General features: G+C 43.7%; 1 protein-coding gene across 1 annotated transcript in view; it reads left to right on the forward strand.

The window, feature by feature from the left end:
- Nucleotides 1-2,855: 2,855 nt before the first annotated feature.
- The window catches only part of LOC124606736 (fatty acyl-CoA hydrolase precursor, medium chain-like), an 86,868-nt gene continuing 61,764 nt past the window's right edge, over nt 2,856-27,959 (forward strand). The window contains exons 1-2 of the mRNA XM_047138768.1: nt 2,856-3,155; nt 22,177-22,320. Of these exons, the coding sequence (XP_046994724.1) occupies nt 2,931-3,155; nt 22,177-22,320 (369 nt within the window). The 5' untranslated portion in view covers nt 2,856-2,930. The remainder of the gene's footprint in view (nt 3,156-22,176; nt 22,321-27,959) is intronic.

Below are 27,959 nucleotides of genomic sequence, written 5' to 3' on the forward strand. Positions count from 1 at the left end.
TAGCCTATATGGTAGTATCTTTTATGACTGATCTATCACCTTGAGCTGGATGCTGGAATATTGGTGAAGATCTCCCAATGACACCAACGGAAAGCAACAATAGTAACAACCAAATAACCTTCTTGGAGCTGCTGAATGTTTATCTACAAGGAAATTGGCAATATGTTATTTTAAATCTTTAATATTGGGAAATTTCACAGACCTTTAGAGTTAGCAATTATCAGGAGATCGCACACTTCATTTACTTTTTCCACACTTTATTTTGAGAATTAAAAAATTTACAGTGAAACTCAAGGCCACAAAATACACAAGCCCAGGCAGACGCACATTTCCAACAAAACCCATATTGTGTGTAAGGTGTTTTGTTGTCACTTGACTTTCTGATTTGCTTATTATGCCTTATGTTTTAAAATTAATTCGCAATAAAAATTAGAAAAGAACCAATGAAATATTTCTGTAATGCACTTTGCCGATTTCGTTCACACAATTCATCTTCTTTAACAGTTAATCACACTAGCTCTGTCATTGTATCTATTATTTTAAACATAATTTTTCTTATTTTCATCCTGAGTACAATAACTCCATGCGACATTTCAATAGGAAATATTTATTACACTAGTGACTATTTATTAACTGCAGGTAAACACGAAAAATTTATATCAACCACTCAACAGCATTTACTAGCTGCCAGACTGTACCTAAGCTGTTCTTTTCTTACGTTGCTAGTTACGTAACTAGTTTTACTTCAACTAGTATTGCGGTCTCTCATTTCCTTATTGGAACAATTTTCTGTTGCAAATGATGAATATGTCTGTAACGGCGACATACATCAGACCGTAAACCGTCCAGTGCTATTCTAAACGATCATCTCATCCCTGGCTATTTTTACAAAGTACAGTGTAAGTATTAACATTATACACAATCCCACAGCAGATCCTTGTTTAAATGAGCACTCTTCGTGTCAGACATGATTTTCTCGTAATTGCGAAGCGGAAGCGAAAAGTTTATGACAGCTACCTGGTCGTTCAGTACACACCGATAGATGTCTCTGCAAGCATTGCAATTTGCTCAAGGTACTTCAGCACTTCGTAGCGCCAATGTTCAAAACGTATTTCGTAGCGAAGTGTTGAAAGAGCTTCGCAAATTCGCCAACAGGTGCATCACATATTAAAATGGTCCACAGAACTTCTCGCAGCGAGAGTACCGCTTGTCGTAGAAGTTTCCGTGATACATCTGATTTGAAGCGTGATGTCACTGCATGAAAACGACAATGCCTATATAAGAACTGAAGTGTCCAGTTAGCGGATGAAATTTAGATATTGCTATGGAGATGGATATTCTGAGATGAGATAGTGCAACCTTCAGAAAAATACACAGGTTTCCAGGTTTGTAAAGCAGCGTTCTTCAAGAACAATTAAAGGATGCACCTACAAAGGATACTCCTAACAAAATATTCGTGCGTCCCGTATTTTAATATTTCTCAAGCACATGGAACCCATACCAAATAGGACTAACTGGTTTATTCATTTTAACGTATACTCCATACTATGGTGCAACTTGGTATTTTTCACTTTAACAAATCTTTGCCAAAATAAGTCGTAGCACTAGTGCAGGTTTGAACCCCCAGTCCTTTAGATTACTGGTCCATTGTTTACTGGCTACTTTTGCTGTCGGACCGGCTGCTACTTTCGGTGACTACACTTATATTACCGGATCCGACAGCTAGTTCCTGTTAAACATAAGCATGCAGCATTTAACTACAGGAGAAAATATTTCTTTCTACAAAACTCGAGTAAGTCGCAAGAATGAATGTAACAAGATCTCAGTTACGAAGTAAGAAAAGGCAGCAACTGCTTCAAAATTTACTATGCCACTCGAGGATACAGGCGACTCTCGACATTTCAAAGTGCAAGGGACGTCAGAAAAAGTTTGAACAATTGAGAGTTTTATTAATCAAACGTTTGCCTTATTAAGGTGGAATTAAGAAAAAACAGGCTTCCTAGTCTATTTTTTCATGCCGAACAAATCTGACATAAACACTCACATTTCCTCACAAAACTTCTAAATAAGGATGTAATAGCTTTTTTTTAGGTTAGTGAGGCGCCGATAATTAGAGACCGAGATTGATAACGAATGACTTAGCCTTGTCTTTAAACATTACAGCCCGCAACGTTCGACATGTATGGTATGTTTACCTTCTGCATTGATTATTTCAGTAAGTGTATTTCAAGACAACATGAACTCACTTTGCTAGGTCTGCAATCCGATCTTTCTGGTTCAAATGGCTCTGAGCACTATCGGACTTAACATCCGAGGTTATCAGTCTCCTAGAACTTAGAACTACTTAAACCTAAGTAAATCACACACATCCATGCCCGAGGCAGGATTCGAACCTGCGACCGTAGCGGTCGCGCGGTTCCAGACTGAACGATCTTTCTGCTTCGGCCTCAATAAAGAGCTTGTTTTTGCTTGAATGAAACACTTGCAGTTCTTTGAAGCCAGTTTTGCAACTGAGTTATGCATTGTAATATTATGTATTGTTGAGAAAACAAAGGAGTGTAGCAAAGAATTAAATGGCGAGTAAGGTAACTGCTAACTACGAATTATAATGTGCGTTTCTGGGCGGCATGTCACGACAGTCATTTTTATTTAACCCTTGTACAACGCACACATCCGATTTCTTCTATCTATCGAAGATTTTAAAACCATTTCAATTTATAGGGAAACTCGATTTACTGGGGTTCGAAGTAGCGAGTGTCGACTGTATAACAACCTGCTAGAATGGCTATAGCCGTGTAGACACGATACCCGACCGAAGAGCCATCTGTCGGTACCTTGCGTAGTCCAAGATCCAATGCCATCTCAAGGACGTAACGCAACGTCGCCGGAGGCGTGAAAAGCTTGGCAGTTCTCGGCTGCCAGCGAAACTGATGATGGCTACAGCGCGGCGTGCACCTAGGGTTGCAGTGACATCACTGCTATTCCTACAGCTGCTGCTGCTGCTGAGGTCGTGTACCGGCGGCGGAGCGCCGGTGGTGCGGACACGTCAGGGTGCTGTCAGGGGGACCGCCAAGGTGTCGAGCAGTGGCCGCCACTTGCTGGCCTTCTACAACATTCCATTCGCCAAGCCGCCTGTGGGACCGTTGCGATTTAAGGTGAGGGACACGACACAAAACGACGCAGTGCATAACTGAAGAAGCGTCTTTCTCTAATTGGGGACAAACTGTAGAAAACGATCCCTGAGAGGATAAGGAGCAATGGCTCTGAGCACTATGGGACTTAACTTCTAAGGTCATCAGTCCCCTAGAACTTAGAACTACTTAAACCTAACTAACCTAAGGACATCACACACATCCATGCCCAAGGCAGGATTCGAACCTGCGACCGTAGCGGTCGCGTGGTTCCAGACTGTAGCGCCTTTAACCGCTTGGCCACCCCGGCCGGCAATAAGCAGCAAAAGAGGCCATATGGAGATATGATTGGAAATGCATTCCATGGGAGGTACATCCACTTACAGGTGTATAGAAGAGATCTTTGACAGTGTAGGTTTGAATGACAGAGCATACGTGAGAACACAAAAGGCTACAGGGCCATTTCTACCATTAGGCAAGATGGGACAGCAAAATTTTTAGGAGTGGAAAGGGCGGAAAAATTAAATTCGAATCAAACAGGGAAAAAATTGAGTAAACGTGGAGAAAAAATAAACAAGAGGAAAACGTAAAACACCAAACTCAAACTGTTTTCAAAAGCATAAGGAACATTTTCTTAATAAGTTTTTACTTACTTTGACGAAACTGGATGATGAAAAAGATGATATTTATTCCTCATTCTAAAAACGTTTCAATTAAAACAGAACTAAATAACCCCATGATTATCCATACGGCCTAGTTTGATGCTTTGGCATGTCTCCCATCAGTATAGCAAAATTTCTACATTCAAGGAAAAATTGATTTGCCCCAGAAAATAGTTGCACACATTCATTAGTCAATTTTCTTGCAGTTGAATAAAATAAGTAATTGATGCCATATTTGGTTGGACTGGTATATTCAAATGAGTTCTAATTTAAGATGTTCAGCACGTTCTTCCAATGACAGTTATTTTGGGAAATATCAAAAATGAAGTCAGAACATAGGAAACTAATTACATTTGCTGTCCTCAATCAGTTTTAAAAGAATTGAGGACAATGAACGAAAATTGAGGACTGCCCCTAGAAAATAAGAATATATGGTCACTTTACTTTAATGATTAAAACTATAAAAGGAAATTTGCACTATCATATCGTTGGCTGTGGGAGGTGGTCGAAGGGAGGGGGGGATATCGGGGAAACCGATAGTAGTAAAAAAGATGGGGTGTTACTTCTCAGTTCTCACCTAGGGCCAAAAAATTCTTAGCAACGGTCCTGCCAGGCAAGTGGGAATTTTCTGCCTGTACTAGTGTTTTACTACCATACTCAGGTTGGCAGTAGTATTTTCCACAACAAACTGTCACTACTGTATGGGAACTATAACTTGGCATGTGGGCCCACTAGCCCTGAGTCGGAAACTATCAGCAGCAGTCGGGAGATTTCGTGGCGTGACGTGGCGATTTGTACATGTCGCCAACTGTGCGGCATGGACTGCATATGTCGTCTGCTTTGTTGCCTGCTACGACGGTCGCTTAGCTGTGCTGTTGCTGTCAGTGTGTAGTAGCTTTGTTTTCACTGTTTCGAAAGTAAGTCATGATCCAGTTGCTGGCCCATCGCGGGAGATGGTTGACTCCAGTTCAGAAAAAGAATCCGGTTATAAGGAGCACTTGTCGTAAAATGATGATGCATGTAGTCAAGCGCTGCGATGATGAAAGAAACCAATAATCACTATTAATGTCTATTTAATAAGTCAGTACAAACAGTGATTACAATTTTGATAGGACGACGTATTTAACTGACGATTAACTGTGTTCTACATATAGCTGCTTTTGTGGAAGTTTAAGAAACACGTTTGTGTTGCCTACACTGTGTGCTTGCAGTACATGGAGGCGGAGCTTGTTCCCCTCCTCACCCCACCTCTCTCAGGCCTTATTACCTATGGACTTACTTCCTTTATAACCACGTAATATAGACACTATGCATACCATCTTGAGTGTGGAGCTGAGATCACTAATGTAGACAGTTTTCCTATGTGCATATGTGTTCTCAAGTGTGCTATCAAGGACTGAAACTTACAGTGTCAAAGACGTTTTACCTGTGCCTTCAAGTGGTTGTACCTCCCTTGGGAAGCAGTTCCGACAATATATCCATATGATGTTTTTTGCTCCTTATCTTCTCAGGGACTGGTTTCTGGAGTTTGTCCCCATGTAGCAAAATCAACTCTTGCACAGTAAATTTCAGAATTATCTTTTAAATATTAGGGTGCATGTTCCTTACGCCAAAAAAGTCCAGTAGATATGCATGTCTTAAGAGATATCAGCACTTGTTCATCCTCAGTGCTGTGAAACAATATCTTCTACTGTAATCACTTTGTTTTCCATGTTTTCCATATTTTGGGAGGAGGTAGGATGGGCCAATACAAAAAAAGTCCAGTAAACATGGGCTCTAAAGTACTTACCTCAAGAGCTGCGAGCACTTGTTCATCTTCACAAGTGTGAAACACATCTCTTCTACTGAACGAGTGTGAGTCAACCGCCACTGTTCACTGCACTGGTTTGCACCGACTACAAGCTCCGCAGTGGCCTGAGTGTGGGTAGCAGAGTGCGATCTCATTGACTACCCCTTCCAAAAGACCTGGGCGTCCTGGTCCAGTGTACCTAACAACCTTCATCTGCATGATGTGCTGGGGCTTGCAGAATGTTTGTCACTATGATACATCATGCAGTTAAGAATGTGGGCAGATGCCTGGCACCTGTCCTCCACTTTCAGACATATTTCTTAGACTACACAATTTGTGCTCGTAATCTCATTCACCTCTCCCATGAACCATGGACCTTGCTGTTGGTGGGGAGACTTCCGTGCCTCAGCGATACAGATGGCCATACCGTAGGTGCAACCACAATGGATGGGTATCTGTTGAGAGGCCAGACAAACGTGTGGTTCCTGAAGAGGGGCAGCAGCCTTTTCAGTAGTTGCAGGGGCAACAGTCTGGATGATTGACTGCTCTGGCCTTGTAACACTAACCAAAATGGCCTTGCTGTGCTGGTACTGCAAACGACTGAAAGCAAGGGGAAACTACAGCTGTAATTTTTCCCGAGGGCATGCAGCTTTACTGTATGGTTAAATGATGATGGTGTCCTCTTGGGTAAAACATTCCAGAGGTAAAATAGTACCCCATTCGGATCTCCGGGCGGGGACTACTCAAGAGGACGTCATTATCAGGAGGAAAAAAACTTGCATTGTACAGATCGGAGCGTGGAAAGTCAGACCCCTTAATCGGGCATGAGAAGTTAGAAAAGTTACATATAGTGGGAATTAGTGAAGTTCAGTGGCAGGAGGAACAAGACTTTTGGTCAGGTGAATACAGGGTTGTTGTTGTTGTTGTTGTGGTCTTCAGTCCTGAGACTGGTTTGATGCAGCTCTCCATGCTACTCTATCCTGTGCAAGCTTTTTCATCTCCCAGTACCTACTGCAACCTACATCCTTCTGAATCTGCTTAGTGTATTCATCTCTTGGTCTCCCTCTATGATTTTTACCCTCCACGCTGCTCTCCAATATTAAATTGGTGATCCCTTGATGCCTCAGAACATGTCCTACCAACCGATCCCTTCTTCTAGTCAAGTTGTGCCACAAACTTCTCTTCTCCCCAATTCTATTCAATACTTCCTCATTAGTTATGTGATCTACCCATCTAATCTTCAGCATTCTTCTGTAGCACCACATTTCGAAAGCTTCTATTCTCTTCTTGTCCAAACTATTTATCGTCCATGTTTCACTTCCATACATGGCTACACTCCATACAAATACTTTCAGAAGGGTTATAAATACAAAATCAAATAGGGGTAATGCAGGAACAGGTTTAATAAGGAATTAAAAAGTAAGAGTGCGGGTAAGCTACTACAAACAGCATAGTGAACGCATTATTGTGGCCAAGATAGACACGAAGCCCACACCAACTACAGTAGTACAAGTATAAATGCCAACTAGCTCTGCAGATGACGAAGAAATTGAAGAAATTTATGATGAGATAAAAGAAATTATTCAGATAGTGAAGGGAGACGAAAATTTAATAGTCATGGGTGACTGGAATTCGGTAGTAGGAAACGGAAAAGAAGGAAACATAGTAGGTGAATATGGATTGGGGGCTAAGAAATGAAAGAGGAAGCCACCTGGTAGAATTTTGCACAGAGCATAACTTAATCATAGCTAACCCTTGGTTCAAGAATCATGAAAGAAGGCTGTATACATGGAAGAACCCTGGAGATACTAGAAGGTTTCAGATAGATTATGTAATGGTAAGTCAGAGATTTAGGAACCAGGTTTTAAATTGTAAGACATTTCCAGGGGCAGATGTAGACTCTGGCAACAATCTATTGGTTATGAACTGTAGATTAAAACTGAAGAAACTACAAAAAGGTGGGAATTTAAGGAGATGGGACCTGGATAAACTGAAAGAACCAGAGGTTGTACAGAGTTTCAGGGAGAGCATAAGGGAACAATTAACAGGAATGGGGGAAAGAAATACAGTAGAAGAAGAATGGATAGCTCTGAGGGATGAAGTAGTGAAGGCAGCAGAGGATGAAGTAGGTAAAAAGACGAGTGCTAGTAGAAATCCTTGGGTAACAGAGGAAATATTGAATTTAATTGATGAAAGGATAAAATATAAAAATGCAGTAAATGAAGCAGGCAAAAAGGAATACAAACGTCTCAAAAATGAGATCGACCGGAAGTGCAAAATGGGTAAGCAGGGATGGCTTGAGGACAAGTGTAAGGATGAAGAGGCTTATCTCACTAGGGGTAAGATAGATACTGCCAACAGGAAAGTTAAAGAGACCTTTGGAGAAAAGAGAACCACTAGCACGAATATCAAGGGCTCAGATGGAAACCCAGTTCTAAGCAAAGAAGGGAAAGCAGAAAGGTGGAAGGAGTATATAGAGGGTCTATACAGGGGCGATGTTCTTGAGGACAATATTATGGAAATGGAAGAGGGTGTAGATTAAGATGAAATGAGAGATATGATACTGCGTGAAGAGTTTGACAGAACACTGAAAGACCTGTGTCGAAACAAGGCCCCAGGAGTAGACAATATTCCATTAGAACTACTGACAGCATTGGGAGAACCAGTCCTGACAAAACTCTACCATCTGGTGAGCAAGATGTATGAGACAGGCGCAATTCCCTCAGATTTCAAGAAGAATATAATAATTCCAATCCCAAAGAAAGCAGTTGTTGACAGATGTGAAAATTACCGAACTATCAGTTTAATAAGTCACAGCTGCAAAATACTAATGCGAATTCTTTACAGACGAATGGAAAAACTGATAGAAGTCGACCTCGGGGAAGATCAGTTTAGATTCCGTAGAAATATTGGAACACGTGAGACAATACTGACCTTACGACTTATCTTAGAAGAAAGATTAAGGAAAGGCAAACCTACGTTTCTAGCATTTGTAGACTTAGAGAAAGCTTTTGACAATGTTGACTGGAATACTCTCTTTCAAATTCTAAAGGTGGCAGGGGTAAAATACAGGGAACGAAAGGCTATTTACTATTTGTATAGAAAGCAGATGGCAGTTATAAGAGTCGAGGGACATTAAAGGAAAGCAGTGGTTGGGAAGGGAGTGAGACAGGGTTGTAACCTATCCCCAATGCTATTCAATCTGTATATTGAGCAAGCAGTAAAGGAAACAAAAGACACTACAACAATTCTGCACAACAGATAGCACAAGTGATTAACGTAAAATGTTTCAGACTCTTCTATGGAGCTCTATCGTGCGTAACTCAAACGTTTCTTGTTGTATTCCGTAATTGTCTGTTATACTACCACAACACTCTCAAATGTATGAGGTTCATATCTACTATGCACCAATAAGGAGTGATAAACTCTGCAGTATGCAAGCATCTAGAGAGATCGTGTGTAGTTGGGCGGGTGATATGAGTCAGATTGGTACGGAACAGCCTTTGCAGAACGGCAGATACAGTATTGGTACGAGAAAACCGATCTGTGTATCACTTGCACCGATCAGTGCAAGTTTGAAACTATGTTACATTCTTTTCGAAAACAAAATATCGAAGTACATTGATAACGTGGAACTCCTTCACGAGACGTCGACTGCAGTGGGTGTAGTGCCCTCTTACTTTTAGTCACTTTCAAATTAAATCAGAGACAGTGTTGCGGGGAGGATTGGTTAAAGACAGAGGAAGAGTTACGAGAAACATAGAGAGAGACAATGTAGAGTTTTGCTCAGGCTCCTTAGCCTACAGCTTCAATGAAAGGGTAGATCGTTTCGAAACAGAGATCTGAGCGCTAGAGCTTTGAATCTCCGACTTTATCCCACGAATGTGAGAATACTTAGTGACGCCATCCACATAGGGGGAGATGGCAAATCGTAATAAAATCTTACCGAATTTATAAACTGTTTCGGCTAAGGAACGTAATTTTTGCACCTCCTCTCTGCTGATGGCTACTTCCTACACTGAGAAACAGTGTTTGTGTTTTTCCATGTAAGTCATAGAACAGGGTTCGTGACATGTCCACTGGTGAGATTGATTGGTGCATACTATCCGTGCTCTATGCGAAGTCCAGCAGAATACTCTTTTGTTCCACATGTAGTTATGCACTGTAAGTCATAAAAATGAAAGACGCAGGGCCTAAGACCTGGAGGCCAGGATGACTACCACCTAGGGCACAGAAATAGCGATTGTATACCTGGGAGCAATATGGACCAGCAATATGAGGAATCAATGCTCAGGGTCTCTTCGGGAAACGGAAAACCGAGACATCAGCTACCCTGTCACTGTGGAAGATGAGATTAAATGTAAAGATTGTCACCTTTGGACAGCAGCTTGGAAACGCTTCACAATGCCGCAAACTGTTCTACGAGGGCAGTTCAATAAGTAATGCAACACATTTTTTTTTCTGAAACAGGGGTTGTTTTATTCAGCATTGAAATACACCAGGTTATTCCCCAATCTTTTAGCTACACAACACTATTTTTCAACGTAATCTCCATTCAATGCTACGGCCTTACGCCACCTTGAAATGAGGGCCTGTATGCCTGCACGGTACCATTCCACTGGTCGATGTCGGAGCCAACGTCGTACTGCATCAATAACTTCTTCATCATCCGCGTAGTGCCTCCCACGGATTGCGTCCTTCATTGGGCCAAACATATGGAAATCCGACGGTGCGAGATCGGGGCTGTAGGGTGCATGAGGAAGAACAGTCCACTGAAGTTTTGTGAGCTCCTCTTGGGTGCGAAGACTTGTGTGAGGTCTTGCGTTGTCATGAAGAAGGAGAAGTTCGTTCAGATTTTTGTGCCTACAAACACGCTGAAGTCGTTTCTTCAATTTCTGAAGAGTAGCACAATACACTTCAGAGTTGATCGTTTGACCATGGGGAAGGACATCGAACAGAATAACCCCTTCAGCGTCCCAGAAGACTGTAACCATGACTTTACCGGCTGAAGGTATGGGTTTAAACTTTTTCTTGGTAGGGGAGTGGGTGTGGCGCCACTCCATTGATTGCCGTTTTGTTTCAGGTTCAAAGTGATGAACCCATGTTTCATCGCCTGTAACAATCTTTGACAAGAAATTGTCACCCTCAGCCACATGACGAGCAAGCAATTCCGCACAGATGGTTCTCCTTTGCTCTTTATGGTGTTCGGTTAGACAACGAGGGACCCAGCGGGAACAAACCTTTGAATATCCCAACTGGTGAACAATTGTGACAGCACTACCAACAGAGATGTCAAGTTGAGCACTTAGTTGTTTGATGGTGATCCGTCGATCATCTCGAACGAGTGTGTTCGCACGCTCCGCCATTGCAGGAGTCACAGCTGTGCACGGCCGGCCCGCACGCGGGAGATCAGACAGTCTTGCTTGACCTTGCAGCGATGATGACACCCGCTTTGCCCAACGACTCACCGTGCTTTTGTCCACTGCCAGATCACCGTAGACATTCTGCAAGCGCCTATGAATATCTGAGATGCCCTGGTTTTCCGCCAAAAGAAACTCGATCACTGCCCATTGCTTGCAACGCACATCCGTTACAGACGCCATTTTAACAGCTCTGTACAGCGCTGCCACCTGTCGGAAGTCAATGAAACTATACGAGACGAAGCGGGAATGTTTGAAAATATTCCACAAGAAATTTCCGGTTTTTTCAACCAAAATTGGCCGAGAAAAAAAATGTGTTGCATTACTTATTGAACTGCCCTCGTAATTTTCAGATGTTGCGATGTCCGCCACATTTTTGTCAATAGGAAACATCGCCTCTGTCTTTTACTTCAACCATCCTGTGTGCTGTGGGAGCAGAACAGTTTTCAACATGCGATATTTAGCTTTCTATGAGAGGCAATGGATCGAAATGTGTTAATATTGGTGTAACATTTGACACAGACCTTGAAGTCATGATGGAAAAATAAAAAGTGTGGCATTGTACAAACTGTTGTCATACACAGCTTGGATGTGTTATGGTAGAAAAACGATGTATCAAATTGCTTATAAAGAACAACATAGGAACCCTCTCTCGTGATCGACGGTATGTGAAATATGGTCCTCCTACAGTATAGGTGATGAAACTTTACGCTGGTCAGTGCAATTACTTTGATCACTGGCCACCTGCTTCAGTGGATCAATACCTGCATATTTAATAGGATCGCCATATATGCTCGATGTCAGAGTGCAGACAGTATTTGTTTTCGATATATTTGAAGGGAGGGGCACAGTAATATCCTATAGAGTTCTCTGCCAGGTGACTTTAGTGAAGTCTTTCATAGTTCATAGTTTTTCTCTGTTGGATGGTACAAAATAATGAGGAGAGAGAGAATGTTTGGACGATAGACATAAATGCACGCTGAGAGAAGCAAATCTCCTTCAGACTGAAGTACCTGTATGTACTTAGTAAACACACCACATTGCAGTAGCTAGATCCTCGTCCTTCTTCCAGTACCCGTATGATGTGAAGTCTTCCTAATTTTCCCAATAAGAAACGCTACTGTAACTGCCTGTACTGTCTTTTCTACTACCTCATGTTGCAGGAGAAAGCTTCGTTTGGCGCTGGCCTTGCACATTGCACACGGTTGGTGGAGCTACGACATCATGTTCCCATTTCCAGAGAACGGGAGTAACAGGTACTATCGCATTAGCTCAGCTCACCCCTTTCTCTATGGGATACAGAAGGTGGTAGGTATAGCGCTCCACAACTTCTGCTCAGTTCCGACTTAAATTGGACCGATCACATGGGCAAAGATGCAGGGAGGGCGGGGCAGAGACTATGGAACTGTTACAAGATGCAGAGAGACTGTTTAACAACATGCTGGGGTTTTGCTGTATGGGGTCCTTAGCAGATAGGTTCGAAAAAAGTCACTCATTTCGAGATATGGAAGTGCAACAATTATGATTCACCAGTGGCTGTAATCATAAAAGACATCTCCACAGAATCCAACACAAGTGTGTGGTTCAGTGGAAAGACTTGATTCCAAATTGCAGACAGAATTTTTACTAGTAAGCGTAACACTACAGATCTGAAAAGCCAGTGTGTTAGTCACAGGATTTTGTACATTTATTACGACTTCATTCTAACATTGCATTTTTAAGTAATTTCTCACATAGCACACCATCTGCTATGTGTGATCATTCTCAATCAACCATCAACCTCCATTGCCTGTAACCCCATGGATACATTACAGAACCTCTGTTATACTGTCTACATGGTATCGAGATAGAGTGCATTACAAATAAAATATGTTGGCGTGGGAAATATCTAGCAGCAGCATGACGGAGTTGTAAATATCGGCATAATACCACGTTCCTTAGCCGAATCTCTTTCGACATTCGGTGAGAAGGGTGATTTTATTACGAGCTTACACCACTGGCGACACGCAGTCACACTTTCAGTCTGTTAGTACACTGTCTATATTCAATGTCATCGTATTTGTGTGGAAGACCACTTCATTCGGAAGCAATATCATACCTCAAGTTATAAAGCATGTACAGTTTTTAACATGGATATCATTAGCGATACTTGTGTGTGCATGTAGAACCAGCACCGCTTTTTATGCAGGGTGACAGTAACATAGTCGTTGTGATCGTGTTTTTAATAGCTGGTTGCTCTTCCTGAAACATATTGGTACCACTCGCAAGAAAAACATCTTTTCCGGAATTTTCGCTCAAATTGTTTGGTGCCATAATCATTCAGTTATTGACGAAGTATTTATCTTAGTAGGGGGTGTGGTAGATTTTTCTGGGATCAGCAGGCTTATAAAATATGTTTTAGGGTGTAAAGTTGCTGTGTAAAGAAAATGATTATGTCCAGACATAAGGAAGGTATGAATTTGGTGTGGAAAAATGCAATTTCAGCACATTGATAGTCATAAGGGGGATGGAAGAATTTACGTGGAAAGTTACGTCCAGTCATCAGAAGGATATGGATATTGATACACTCCTGGAAATTGAAATAAGAACACCGTGAATTCATTGTCCCAGGAAGGGGAAACTTTATTGACACATTCCTGGGGTCAGATACATCACATGATCACACTGACAGAACCACAGGCACATAGACACAGGCAACAGAGCATGCACAATGTCGGCACTAGTACAGTGTATATCCACCTTTCGCAGCAATGCAGGCTGCTATTCTCCCATGGAGACGATCGTAGAGATGCTGGATGTAGTCCTGTGGAACGGCTTGCCATGCCATTTCCACCTGGCGCCTCAGTTGGACCAGCGTTCGTGCTGGACGTGCAGACCGCGTGAGACGATTCTTCATCCAGTCCCAAACATGCTCAATGGGGGACAGATCCGGAGATCTTGCTGGCCAGGGTAGTTGACTTACACCTTCTAGAGCACGTTGGGTGGCACGGGATACATGCGGACGTGCATTGTCCTGTTGGAACAGCAAGTTCCCTTGCCGGTCTAGGAATGGTAGAACGATGGGTTCGATGACGGTTTGGATGTACCGTGTACTATTCAGTGTCCCCTCGACGATCACCAGTGGTGTACGGCCAGTGTAGGAGATCGCTCCCCACACCATGATGCCGGGTGTTGGCCCTGTGTGCCTCGGTCGTATGCAGTCCTGATTGTGGCGCTCACCTGCACGGCGCAAAACACGCATACGACCATCATTGGCACCAAGGCAGAAGCGACTCTCATCGCTGAAGACGACACGTCTCCATTCGTCCCTCCATTCACGCCTGTCGCGACACCACTGGAGGCGGGCTGCACGATGTTGGGGCGTGAGCGGAAGACGGCCTGACGGTGTGCGGGACCGTAGCCCAGCTTCATGGAGACGGTTGCGAATGGTCCTCGCCGATACCCCAGGAGCAACAGTGTCCCTAATTTGCTGGGAAGTGGCGGTGCGGTCTCCTACGGCACTGCGTAGGATCTTACGGTCTTGGCGTGCATCTGTGCGTCGCTGCGGTCCGGTCCCAGGTCGACGGGCACGTGCACCTTCCGCCGACCACTGGCGACAACATCGATGTACTGTGGAGACCTCACGCCCCACGTGTTGAGCAATTCGGCGGTACGTCCACCCGGCCTCCCGCATGCCCACTATACGCCCTCGCTCAAAGTCCGTCAACTGCACATACGGTTCACGTCCACGCTGTCGCGGCATGCTACCAGTGTTAAAGACTGCGATGGAGCTCCGTATGCCACGGCAAACTGGCTGACACTGACGGCGGCGGTGCACAAATGCTGCGCAGCTAGCGCCATTCGACGGCCAACACCGCGGTTCCTGGTGTGTCCGCTGTGCCGTGCGTGTGATCATTGCTTGTACAGCCCTCTCGCAGTGTCCGGAGCAAGTATGGTGGGTCTGACACACCGGTGTCAATGTGTTCTTTTTTCCATTTCCAGGAGTGTATTTCCAGAGCGAATTGACATTTCCGGCTTAAGGCTGTAGCGAGCAGCAGGTGCAAAGAAAAATGCTGGCTGGTTGGCTCTTGCTTGCAGCCATGGGGACAAGCGCCGGTGGTGGCCTTTGCAATGATCTCTGTATAGCTGAATATTGAACTAACCAGCATGCTGGTAAAGTGGCGACAGAGGTGGATGTGTGTGTTGCACGAGAAGCTTCAGAATGACAAGTGTTTGCATGGGATGATTATTCCCTCCATGTAAATTGATTGGTTGACTGCTTGGTGGTAGTCTCTCTCTGATCTCTGGGCTTTCAGTACGGTGGGCATGTGGATGCTGGGGGATGGGTGTGCAGCTGTCAGCACGGAAGGAATCAACTAGCGATACATGGCCTCTGGCTTGGGTGCTGTTTGTGGATATCAGGATATGAGTGTGCAGGATGTATAAGTGTTCCAGCAGTCTCCGACATCTAATTGTGACAGCTACTACTACAGAATGGAACGTGGTTTAAGCGCGTGGCGTTTACTGCTTCTTAGTACAGTCCAGTGGACTCTGTCTTAAAGTGTTATTTATTGTTGTTACTATACTATCATGTTGTAGACGCTTTCCCCCTCCCTCTTTGTCCTGGTGTAATGGGGGGAACAAACTTGGGGATTATACAGTGATTTAAAAATCCAATTGCAACGACAAATTCCCGATTGACCAGCTTATTGTTTCCGATAGTGGTACTATGAGGACACACATTAAACCAGCATCTCCGCAGATTGTTTAAGGACATAGCGTGCAAGTGAGCTGAAATTTGAAATTCTCAGCTACCTCCAACGTAATGGACTTCCTACCAAACGACCTAACTGTGCCAGTATCTGCCAATACGAGGCAAGGGGAAAAACGATCCAGAAGGATGTGGGAACTGGACAGTTGCAGCATCAAATCCTACCAAATATACGAGTTCTGTTGTCCACCAACAGGAATCAAAGAAAAACTGCTCACACACAAAGGGCATCAATTTAACTAATTAATTAGTCCAGCAATATGACAGAGTGAGGGAACTCAAACAACAGGAGAGAGAGAGAGAGAGTGAGAGAGAGACAGCTTATGTTTCTGCTGCCCACTACAATAACAGGATATCTTTGGATGTAGGGTGCCAGAGTCATGTGTGGATGAAAAGACTTGTGGAGAATATACTAGAGTGAGAAGGTGTATCAAGCTTCTGAAACGATATTTCATAAGAACCGATTTTGACGCAAAATTCACTGATTTCAACGCAAAATTCACCGGCTTCGACACAAAATTCAATGATTTCTGTGGAAAGCTCACCAATTTCGACCCAGAATTCTAAGATTTCAACGTAAATTCACTGATTCAGGCAAATAATTAATTGATTTCGGTACAATAGGGTTGATCCTGTTGTTTGAGTTCCTTGTCGCCACATCTGCGTCATACCCTGACGCAAACTAGGTGGATGGCTGTCGCTAACCACGCAACGTGTGGAAACGAAGATTACCATTAAGTATTGTGAACAGCTAGAAGGGTAGTAGTGACCGAAGTATACGGCTGCAAGTAAACTGAGCTCACATCAGTACCAGTTGTAAGGGATCCGTGATCCCATGAACATAGATGCTAGTATCCGACGCCCAGGTCGATAGTAGACAGGAGTCGATTGTCAAGCGCTGCAGGAGGCAGTGAGACGAGAGTCACGGTAAAATTCACCGGAGTATGACGAGTGAGCACGTCCCCCTGATCGTCGCGGGGTTGACCCTCACTAATACCGATTCGCGAGTGATATGAAACAGAAAGTGACAAGTGCCGAATTACGTGTTTCGCGTCAACCGCGTCGGCCAGCAACAACCATGGATTGCAGTGAGGATTGTTGTGAATGTTAACCATCAGCATTGCGTGTGACGAAGTACTGAAAATCAGCAACCAATAAAAAGAGATAACCACAATTAGACGTGTAAGGCGAAGGTAGCAACTGGCTCAGAATTTGTGTGTTAGTAGGAAATATATATCAGTTTTGTACATCGCAACCTTTGTGGCCCTTAATAATAGACAAACTTTCAATCATTAGCTATTCCGTCTCAGAACAGCCGCACTAGGTTGAAATACCCCCGAAACCACAGCAGAAAACCCGATAGCCTTTCATCCATTAAGCACACGGTCATATAATCATAATAATTAACTGTTTGGCGGCTACGATAAATTACACAAAATCCAATAAAGGAAATAATGGGGGGGGGGGGGGGGGTGTTTCACAGTGAACAAAACCATTGATATTTCTAATTCAGGTCCACGTCTAGAAACTGAGGTAACTCCCGTTCTTGATGATCGGTGTACAGTCGTCAATCAGAGGATACGAACTGCCGATTCAACTACTGGGCAAAAAGCATCCAGTGAGATATATTTGCCACCGCGACCTCTGAAGTTGGTGTCCTGCAACGGAACTACCTCCTACGTAGATGCTATAGCCGCTCGCTCTCTACTGGTTTCCGTGCACTGGAATGCCGGTGTATTAAATGAACAATTTTTGCATTCCATTCCATATTGGTCGGGGAATACAAAAAAAGAGACACACAGCGAAGGAGTTACCTGAATGGGATGGAAATCGGTAGATGTGCAGACAAACAAATGATTACAATTTCAGAAAAACTGGATGATTGGTTCAACAGAAAGGGCTTCACAAGATGAGCAAGTCAGTAACGCCTTGGTCCATTCCTGGCCCTTATCCATTCAGTTATTTGACTTGGCATTGATTGATAGAGCTGTTGGGCGTCCTTCTGAAGAATATCTTGGCAAGTTCTGTCAAACTGGCGCGTTAGATCGTCAAAATCCCAATCTGCTTGGAAGACCCTGCCCATAATGCTCCTAACGTTCTCAATCGGTTAGAGATCCAGTAATCTTGCTGGCCAATGTAGGGTTTCACAAGCATGCAGACAAACAGCAGAAACTCTCGGTGTGTGTGGGCAGTCATTACCTTGCTGAAATGTAAGCCCAGGATGGCTTCCCATAAAAGGCAACAAAACTGGGCGTAGAATATCGTAGCTGTACCCCTGTGCTGTAAGAGTGGTGGGGATGACAACCAGAGGGGTTCTGTTATGAAATGAAGTGACACGCCAGAACATCACCTCTGGTTGTCGGCCCGTATGGCGGGCAATAGTGAGATTGTTATCTCACCGTTGTCTGGGGCATCTCTAGACACTTCTTTGCTGGTCTTCGGGGCTCTGTTCGAAACGGGACTCATCACTGAAGACAGTTCTATCCAGTCAATGAGATTCCAGACCGAAGAGGCTGCTGGAGACGTCTCGGACAGCATTGGGATACCAACTTGACTATCGCCCACCGGAAGGCCTGACAACAAGGAGTGATGATCTGGGGGTGCCATTTCATTCAGAACCCCAATGATCGTTTTCTGCTGCACCCTTAAAGCACGGCGGTACGTCGGCGGTATTCTATACCCCGTTTTGTCGTCCTTCTAGACAAGTCATCCTGGACTTGCATTTCGGCAAGATAATGTCTGCCCGCACTGGGCAGGAGTTCATACTGCTTGTATTCGTGCTTGGGAAACACTGGCCAGCGGGGTCTCCGGATCTCTCCCCAGTTCATCTCTGTACACTTCCCTTCCTATAATATTGCCATAAAGTTTATTTTCCTCGTATAGCCCTCTATATAATCCTTTCTCTTAATGGCTTAGGATTGGTTTTCCATCTCAGCTCTTATTATTCGTACAGCAGCTTTTCTTTCCCCCAAAGACCACTTTAATTTTTCTGTATTCAGCATCTATCTTTCTCGTAGTGAAATATGCTTCTACACTACTGGCCATTAAAATTGCTACACCACGAAGATGACGTGCTACAGACTCGAAATTTAACCGACAGGAAGAAGATGCTGTGATATGCAAAAGATAAGCTTTTCGGAGCATTCACACAAGGTTGGTGCCCGTGGCGACACATAAAACGTGCTGACATGAGGAAAGTTTCCAACCAATTTCTCATACACAAACAGCAGTTGACCGGCGTTGCCTGGTGAAACGTCGTTGTGATGCCTCGTGTAAGGAGGAGAAATGCGTACCATCACGTTTACGACTTTGATAAAGGTCGGATTGTAGCCTATCGCGATTGCGGTTTATCGTATCGTGACATTGCTGCTCACGTTGGTCGAAATCCAATGACTGTTAGCAGAATATGGAATTGGTGGGTTCAGGAGGATAATACGGAACGCCGTGCTGGATCCCAACGGCCTCGCGTCGGTAGCAGTCGAGATGACAGGCATCTTATCCACATGGCTGTAACGGATTGTGCAGCCGCGTCTTGATCCTTGAGTCAACAGATGGGGACGTTTGCAAGACAACAACCATCTGCACGAACAGTTCGACGACTTTTGCAGCAGCATGGACTATCAGCTTGGAGACCATGGCTGCGGTTACCCTTGACGCTGCATCACAGACAGGAGCGCCTGCGTTGGTGTACTCAACGACGAACCTGGGTGCACGAATGGCAAAACGTCATTTTTTTCGGATGAATCCAGATTCTGTTTACAGCATCATGATGGTCGCATCCGTGTTTGGCGACATCGCGGTTAATGCACATTGGAAGCGTGTATTCGCCATCCAAGCTCTGTTTGACTGAATGCCCAGGCGTACCAAGGCCGTTATTATGGCCAGAGGTGGTTGTTCTGGGTACTGATTTCTCGGGATCTATGCACCCAAATTGCGTGAAAATGTAATCACGTGTCAGTTCTAGTATAATATATTTGTCCAAAGAATACCCGTTTATCATCTGCATTTCTTCTTGGTGTAGCAATTTTAATGGCCAGTAGTGTAGATTCTTACCATCGTGCTCTAGCCATTCCTGCTTAGGCATTTTGCGCTTCCTGTCAATTTCATTCTTTAAACGTTTGTATTCCCTTTCGCGTCCTTCATGTACTGCATTTTTATATTTTCCCCGTTCATCAATTAAATTCAGTATCTCTTGTGTTATCCGAGAATTTTTACTAGGCCTTATCTTTTTCCCTATTTGATCTTCACTATTCCATCTCTCAAAGCTATCTATTCGTCTTCTGCTGTTTTCTTTTCCCCTGTTCTAGTCAACTGTTGCCTAGTGCTCTCTCTGAAAATTGGTTCAGTCAGTTATCAAGGTCCCATCTCCTTCATTTCCTACCCTTTTTTCCAGTTTCTTCAGTTTTAGTATACAGCTCATAACCAATAAATCGAAGTCAGGGCCCACATCTGCACCCGGAAAGGTCTTATAATTAAAGTCTGGTTCGTAAATCTGTGTCTTACCGTTGTATAATCAATCTGAAACCTTCCAATTTCTCCAGGCTCTTTCCACATAAACAACCTTCTTCCATGATTCTAAAACCAAGTGTTAGCGATGATTGAATTATGCGCTGTGCAAAAATCTACCAGCTGGCTTCCTCTTTCATTCCTTTCCCCGAGTCCATGTTCACCTACTATGTTTCCTTCTCCCACTATCGAATTCCAGTCCCCTATCACAATGAAATTTTCGTATTCTTTAACTATATCAGTAATTGCTTTTGTCTCATCATACGTTTCTTCAATCGTTTCATTATTTCTGGAATTAATTGGCATATAAACGTGTACTACGGTGGTAGGTGCGGGCTTCACGTCTATCTTGGCTACGATAATGCGCTCACTACGCTGCTCATAGTAGCCTACCCACATTCCTGTTTTCTTATTCATTATTAAAATTACTCCTGCATTATCCCTACTTGATTTTGTGTTTATAACCCGGTATGCGGCTGTCCAGAAGTCCTGTTCCTGCTGCCACCAGACTTAATTCCTACTATACCTAACTTCAGCCTACCCATTTTCCTTTCTAAATTTCCTAACCTCTGTCCAATTAAGGGATCTAACATTGAACGCTCCGACCCGTAGAACGCCTGTTTTGTTCCTCGTGATGACGACATGCTTCAGAGTAATCTCCGCTCGGAGATCCGAATGGGGACTATTTTCCGTCCAGAATATTTTACCCAAGAGGACGCCATCATCATCGAACCATACAATAGAACTGCATGCCTTCGGGAAAAATTACAGCTGTAGTTTCCCATTGTTTTCAGCCGTTCGCAGTACCTGTATAGCAAGGCGATGGGTGATATTACAAGGCGAGATCAGTCAGTTATCTAGAGTATTGCCCCTGCAGCTACTGAAAATGCTGTTGCTGCTCTTCAGGAGCCACCATAGTGTGCTCAAAATTTGCTTATTGTCGAATCAATTTTGAGTATGACTGTTATTCAGCTACCGTGTACTATTTTCAACATAGGATTAAACAGCCAACCGGTTGCAGATAAACGGTAGGAACATTGCCCTAGATTTCGACATCAGAGTCTGATGTTGTTGCCAGCTGGACACACGTGGCAAAGGCTAGAGCGGTTTGTTTTGCTTTTGACTTGAGCCTACGGATAGCTGCTCCAAATTCTGACTATTGCTTTTTAGCAATGTAATTTTACGATTGAGCAACATTTAATTTTCATGAAGACACCTCTAGTAGATGTCGAAACCTAGGTCAGTGTACCTATCGTTTAATCCTATGCTGAAATTACTGTTGAATGTTTTGATGATTCCATGTGGTTCAAAGCGGATGATCTCTGACCCATATTTGTTTCGAAAATAGAAATGAAATGTACCTTATCCTTTTACAGAAGTTACTAGCACACAGAAGCTTGTCGATATCGATAGTTCGCACGGTTTATGTGCTCCTTGTCAGACGAGCTGCCCACATTTGCCAGGCAGTGACTCTTACCGTTTCTGCTGCTTATAAACTTGTTTCTTGGAACATGCGGTCACGTCTGCGGGAACAATATGCAAACTTAAAATAATATTTAAATCGTAAGGAGAATCAAATACATAGCCTATCAACCTTGAAATATTCTCTTTGTCCGAAGTAGTACGATTTTTGTAAGCTCCCCTTTCAACCAAGTGAAAAAGCAACAGCTGAACAGATAGCACGTCTTTGTCACGGCTTAAACAACATCGTTGCGTGGAAGTGTGGTGCGGATCGAGGGAATACACATTAAAGAATGTAAACAGTGTAATTGCAATCAAAAGAACTGGTGGAGGTTCAGAGAAACGGATATGTGAAAAAGGTATTGTTTATAAAGGATTATTAGCTACCTAATTATTTGCAGATAGACGCGAATGTCAGTGCGCACAGTATTGAATAAAGTAAGTCATTTTGTTACAGAGTCCTCAACCTCCAGATGGATGGGAGCACATCCGCGATGCAACAGCTCCTGGGGCTTGGTGTCCGCAGGTGTCCGTGTTGTCCCCATTAGAGCCTCCAACAGGGACAGAGGACTGTCTGTATCTCAACGTGTTCACGCCACAGGTATGTTGCTCCCTATATTGTACTCCGTATAGAGGGAAAACGTAACACTTAATCAGTGTCAAAATGTATTACTGTTTTTCTGTAAGGTAGGTCTTCCGGTTCTATAATACGCCAGACTACATTTAAAAAAATCCTTCCGAAGTTGACAAATCGATCTGTAATATACAAAGATTAAAAAAGCCGTGTCATTAAATGCTATAGAATTGTTTTGTGCTACAGAAGGTAACAAAATTATTTATTTTACTAACACCAATTTTGTGTAAATGCTCGTCACTTACATTGTTCCGTTGCACGGCTTTCTATTAAGCTTTTTCTCCGCTTCGGCTATGAGTGTTACACAGACCGTATTGGCTACACGCACGCCAGCAACGTAACAGGGAACTGATCCACAGATATAGAAAATGGGGAAGCTTCTAACAACGCCTAAATATTCGTTCAGTTACGTGTTGCTTCATATGTATTTCTAAAACATTTGTTGACGTTCATTACAAAATATTTCGTTATTGTTTCCTCCTAAGTACGAACACTATTACACTCAAGACGTTGTTCTCACGTGCAGTGAAAACTTAACTGCTTGAATGCTAACAGTGACACGCCTGTTATAATGTTATTTTGTACAAAATAGTACAAAATATGGTAGCAACACGTAACACAGCAAGGGTTATCTGTTAATATCCTTTCGATTAAGGACCAGCTGGAAACCCAGGAACGACTGGAAATCAATAGTTATACATGTTAGGAAGAATATTAATGAGTAACCTCATCTGGCAAAAGTGTGTGTTTATTGGCGTTTGAGAGGGAGCGGTAGTTTCAAAATTCGAACGGCTTAGCGGTTGGATTGTTGCAAATAGTCCGTCTCATTGTTCCCGAAATATGTCAGATGAGTTTGATGTACGCGCTCGAGATAAGAGATTACTTCAATGCTCCGACGTTGCAGATCTCAGTGTTACTGAGTACGTAAGGGATGATTTAACGGAGATGAAAGTTCCTTGGAGGTATGAACTACATGCGGGGGTAGGTATGATCAAAATGGCTCACTAACGTGACCTATTATTGCTGTTGTTTTTCTGATTAATTTAAGTATTCTATGCTATTTACTTACCGAGAAACTATGATTGTTGACTTGTGAGTGCTAACAACAACGCCATCGTGTGCTCTATAGTTGCACTACAACAACTCAAATAATCTCTTATTTAGTGGAGGCGATAGTACCACGTTTCGCAACCGTCATAATTACAAGGTGATGAGACTCTTTAATGAGAGGAACGCTCCAATCCTCTTGCTTACTAACAACGGGATTGTTCTTAATGACAGGCCGATAGTGAATCTTTTTGCTGGAATGCGTCATGAGAGCTGGCAGGAAGCGTCAGTGCATTATTCAGTTGTCTATGCACATATAAAATGTACTATCTGCATCCGTCTTGATTTATATAAAACCAGTAATTATTATTTGGGAATATTTGAGAGGTAATGCTTCAGTAACATGAGTTAAAGTCGCAGTGAGACATATGCGCTTTAATATTTTAGCACAAGGGTGAATGAAATTACTGTCTAGAAATAACAAAGGACCATTATGTGTTTGTTACTATAATTCGTTTGGGCCTACAGTGAACCACGTAGCTCATAAAACTGGCAATCTTTCCCTTCTAGTCCAGTACCTCTCATCCCAAAGCTATCGGTATTCTTCCATTCCTGAGCCCATTTCACTCCAGTACCCAAACGTACATTTACTGTTGTTAGTTAGTAGAGAGAATCTAATATTCTGATAATAGCTCTGTTCTCATCTCTGTTGTGAATGTCTGTGTGGTCAGTTTCTAGTTGCTCAAGGTCTTTCCTAAATAGTCTTCTCAACTTTTTTTTGAGTCATCAGTCTTCTGACTGGTTTGATGTGGCCCGCCACGAATTCCTCTCCTGTGTCAGTCTCTTCATCCTAGAGTAGCACTTGCAACCTATGTTCTCAATTATTTGCTGGATGTATTCCAAACTTTGTTTTCCTCTACGGTTTTTGCCCTCTACAGCTCCCTCTAGTACCATAGAAGTCATTCCCTGATGTCTTAACAGTTGTCCTATCGTGCTGTTCCTACTCTCTGTCAGTGTTTTCCACATAATCCTTTCCTTTCTGATTCTGCGCAGAACCTACTCATTCCTTACCTTGTCAGTCCATTTAATTTTCAAAATTCGTCTGTAACACCACATCTCCAATGGTTCGATTCTCTTCTGTTTCGGTTTTCCACAGTCCATGTTTCACTAGCATGCAATGCTGTGCTCCAAAAGTACGTTCTCAGAAATTCTTCTTCAAATTAAGGCGTATGTTTGATACTAGCAAATTTCTCTTTGCCAGGAATGCCCTTTTGCGGTGCTAGTCTGCTTTTGATCTCCTCCTTGCTCCGCCCATCACTAATTATTTTGCTGCCTGGGTAGTAGAATTCCCTAGCTTCATCTACATCATGACCGTCAATCCTGATGTTAAGTTTTTCACTATTCTCATTTTAACTACTTCTCATTATTTTCGTCTTTTTTCGGTTTACTATCAGTCCATACTCTGTACTCATTAGACTGTTCATTCCATTCAGCAGATCATGTAATTCTTCTTCACTTTCACTGAGGATAGCAATGTCATCACCGAATCGTATCATTGATATTCTTTCACCTAAAATTCTAATCCCACTCCTAAACCTTTCTTTTATTTCCATCATTGCTTCTTCAATGTACAGATTGAACGGTAGGGTGAAAGACTACATCCCTGTCTCACACCATTTTTAATCCGAGCGCTTCGTTCTAGGTCGTCCATTCTTATTATCCTCTCTTGGCTCTTGTATATTACCCGTCTCTCCCTATAGCTTACCCCTATTTTCCTCAGAATCTCAAACATCTTGCACCATTTTACACTGTCGAACGCTTTTTCCATGTCGACAAATCCTATGAACGTCTTGATCTCTCTTTATTCTTGCTTCCATTATCAAACGTAATGTCAGAATTGCCTCTCTGGTGCCTTTACCTTTCCTAAAGCCAAACTGGTTGTATTTAACACAATTCAATTTTCTTTTCCATTCTTGTCAGCAACTTGGATGCATGAGCCGTTAAGCTAATTGTGTGATAATTTCGCACTTTTCAGCTCTTGCAGTCTTAGAAATTGTGTGGATGATACTTTTCCGAAAGTAGGATGGGATGTCTGCCTTATTTGATCTTAAGTTCTCCAAAGCTCTCTTCAATTTTGATTCTAATACTGGATCCCTTATCTCTTCTAAATCGATTCCTGTTTCTTCTTCTATTGCAGCAGACAAATCTTCCCCCTCATAGATGCCTTCAATGCACTCTTTCCACCTATCTGCTCTGCCCTCTGCGTTAAACAGTGGAATTCCCGTTGCACTGTTAATATTACCGCCCGCGCTTTTAATGTCACCGAAGTTTGTTGTGACTTTCCTTTAAGCTGAGTCAGTCCTTTCGACAGTCATTTCTTTTTCGATTTCTTCCCATTTTTCATGTAGCCATTTCATCTTAGCTTCCCCGTGCTTCCTATTTCTTTTGTTCCTCAGTAACTTGTATTTCCGTATTCCTGAATTCTCTGAACGTTTTTGTACTTCCTTCTTTCAGCAGTCAACTGAAGTTTTTCTTCTGTTACCTATGGTTTCTTCGCGGTTACCTTCTTTGCAGCTATGTTTTTCTTTACGAGTTCTGTGACTGCCCTTATTAGAGATGTCCATTCCTCTTCAACTGTACCGTGTACTGAGCTATTCCTTAGGACTGTATCTACACTCCTGGAAATTGAAATAAGAACACCGTGAATTCATTGTCCCAGGAAGGGGAAACTTTATTGACACATTCCTGGGGTCAGATACATCACATGATCACACTGACAGAACCACAGGCACATAGACACAGGCAACAGAGCATGCACAATGTCGGCACTAGTACAGTGTATATCCACCTTTCGCAGCAATGCAGGCTGCTATTCTCCCGTGGAGACGATCGTAGAGATGCTGGATGCAGTCCTGTGGAACGGCTTGCCATGCCATTTCCACCTGGCGCCTCAGTTGGACCAGCGTTCGTGCTGGACGTGCAGACTGCGTGAGACGACGCTTCATCCAGTCCCAAACATGCTCAATGGGGGACAGATCCGGAGATCTTGCTGGCCAGGGTAGTTGACTTACACCTTCTAGAGCACGTTGGGTGGCACGGGATACATGCGGACGTGCATTGTCCTGTTGGAACAGCAAGTTCCCTTGCCGGTCTAGGAATGGTAGAACGATGGGTTCGATGACGGTTTGGATGTACCGTGCACTATTCAGTGTCCCCTGGACGATCACCAGTGGTGTACGGCCAGTGTAGGAGATCGCTCCCCACACCATGATGCCGGGTGTTGGCCCTGTGTGCCTCGGTCGTATGCAGTCCTGATTGTGGCGCTCACCTGCACGGCGCCAAACACGCATACGACCATCATTGGCACCAAGGCAGAAGCGACTCTCATCGCTGAAGACGACACGTCTCCATTCGTCCCTCCATTCACGCCTGTCGCGACACCACTGGAGGCGGGCTGCACGATGTTGGGGCGTGAGCGGAAGACGGCCTAACGGTGTGCGGAACCGTAGCCCAGCTTCATGGAGACGGTTGCGAATGGTCCTCGCCGATACCCCAGGAGCAACAGTGTCCCTAATTTGCTGGGAAGTGGCGGTGCGGTCCCCTACGGCACTGCGTAGGATCCTACGGTCTTGGCGTGCATCCGTGCGTCGCTGCGGTCCGGTCCCAGGTCGATGGGCACGTGCACCTTTTGCCGACCACTGGCGACAACATCGATGTACTGTGGAGACCTCACGCCCCACGTGTTGAGCAATTCGGCGGTACGTCCACCCGGCCTCCCGCATGCCCACTATACGCCCTCGCTCAAAGTCCGTCAACTGCACATACGGTTCACGTCCACGCTGTCGCGGCATGCTACCAGTGTTAAAGACTGCGATGGAGCTCCGTATGCCACGGCAAACTGGCTGACACTGACGGCGGCGGTGCACAAATGCTGCGCAGCTAGCGCCATTCGACGGCCAACACCGCGGTTCCTGGTGTGTCCGCTGTGCCGTGCGTGTGATCATTGCTTGTACAGCCCTCTCGCAGTGTCCGGAGCAAGTATGGTGGGTCTGACACACCGTTGTCAGTGTGTTCTTTTTTCCATTTCCAGGAGTGTATAGCCTTAGAGAACGTCAAGCGTATCTCGTCACCCTTAGTACTTCCGTATGCCACTTCTCTGCGTATCGATTCTTCCCGACTAATCTCTTAAACTTCAACCTACTCTTCATCATTACTACATCGCGATCTGAGTCTATATGTGCTCGTGGGTACGCCTTACAATCCAGTATCCCATTTCGGAATCTCTGTCTCTCAATGATATAACCTAACTGAAATCTTCCCGTGTCACCAGCCTTTTCCAAGTATACCTCATCCTCTTGTGATTCTTGAACAGAGTATTCGCTATTATTAGCTGAAATTTATTACAGAACTCAATTAGTCTTTCTCCTTTCTCGTTCCATGTCTAAAGCCCATATCCTCCTGTAACTATTTCTTCTAATCCTTCCCCCCCCCCCCCCCCCCTATAACTGCATTCCAGACTCCCATGACAATTAGATTTTCATCTTCCTTTACTTTCTGTA

This window comes from Schistocerca americana, chromosome 3 (genome assembly GCF_021461395.2).
Source record: "Schistocerca americana isolate TAMUIC-IGC-003095 chromosome 3, iqSchAmer2.1, whole genome shotgun sequence".
In the NCBI taxonomy this organism is placed as follows: domain Eukaryota; kingdom Metazoa; phylum Arthropoda; class Insecta; order Orthoptera; family Acrididae; genus Schistocerca; species Schistocerca americana.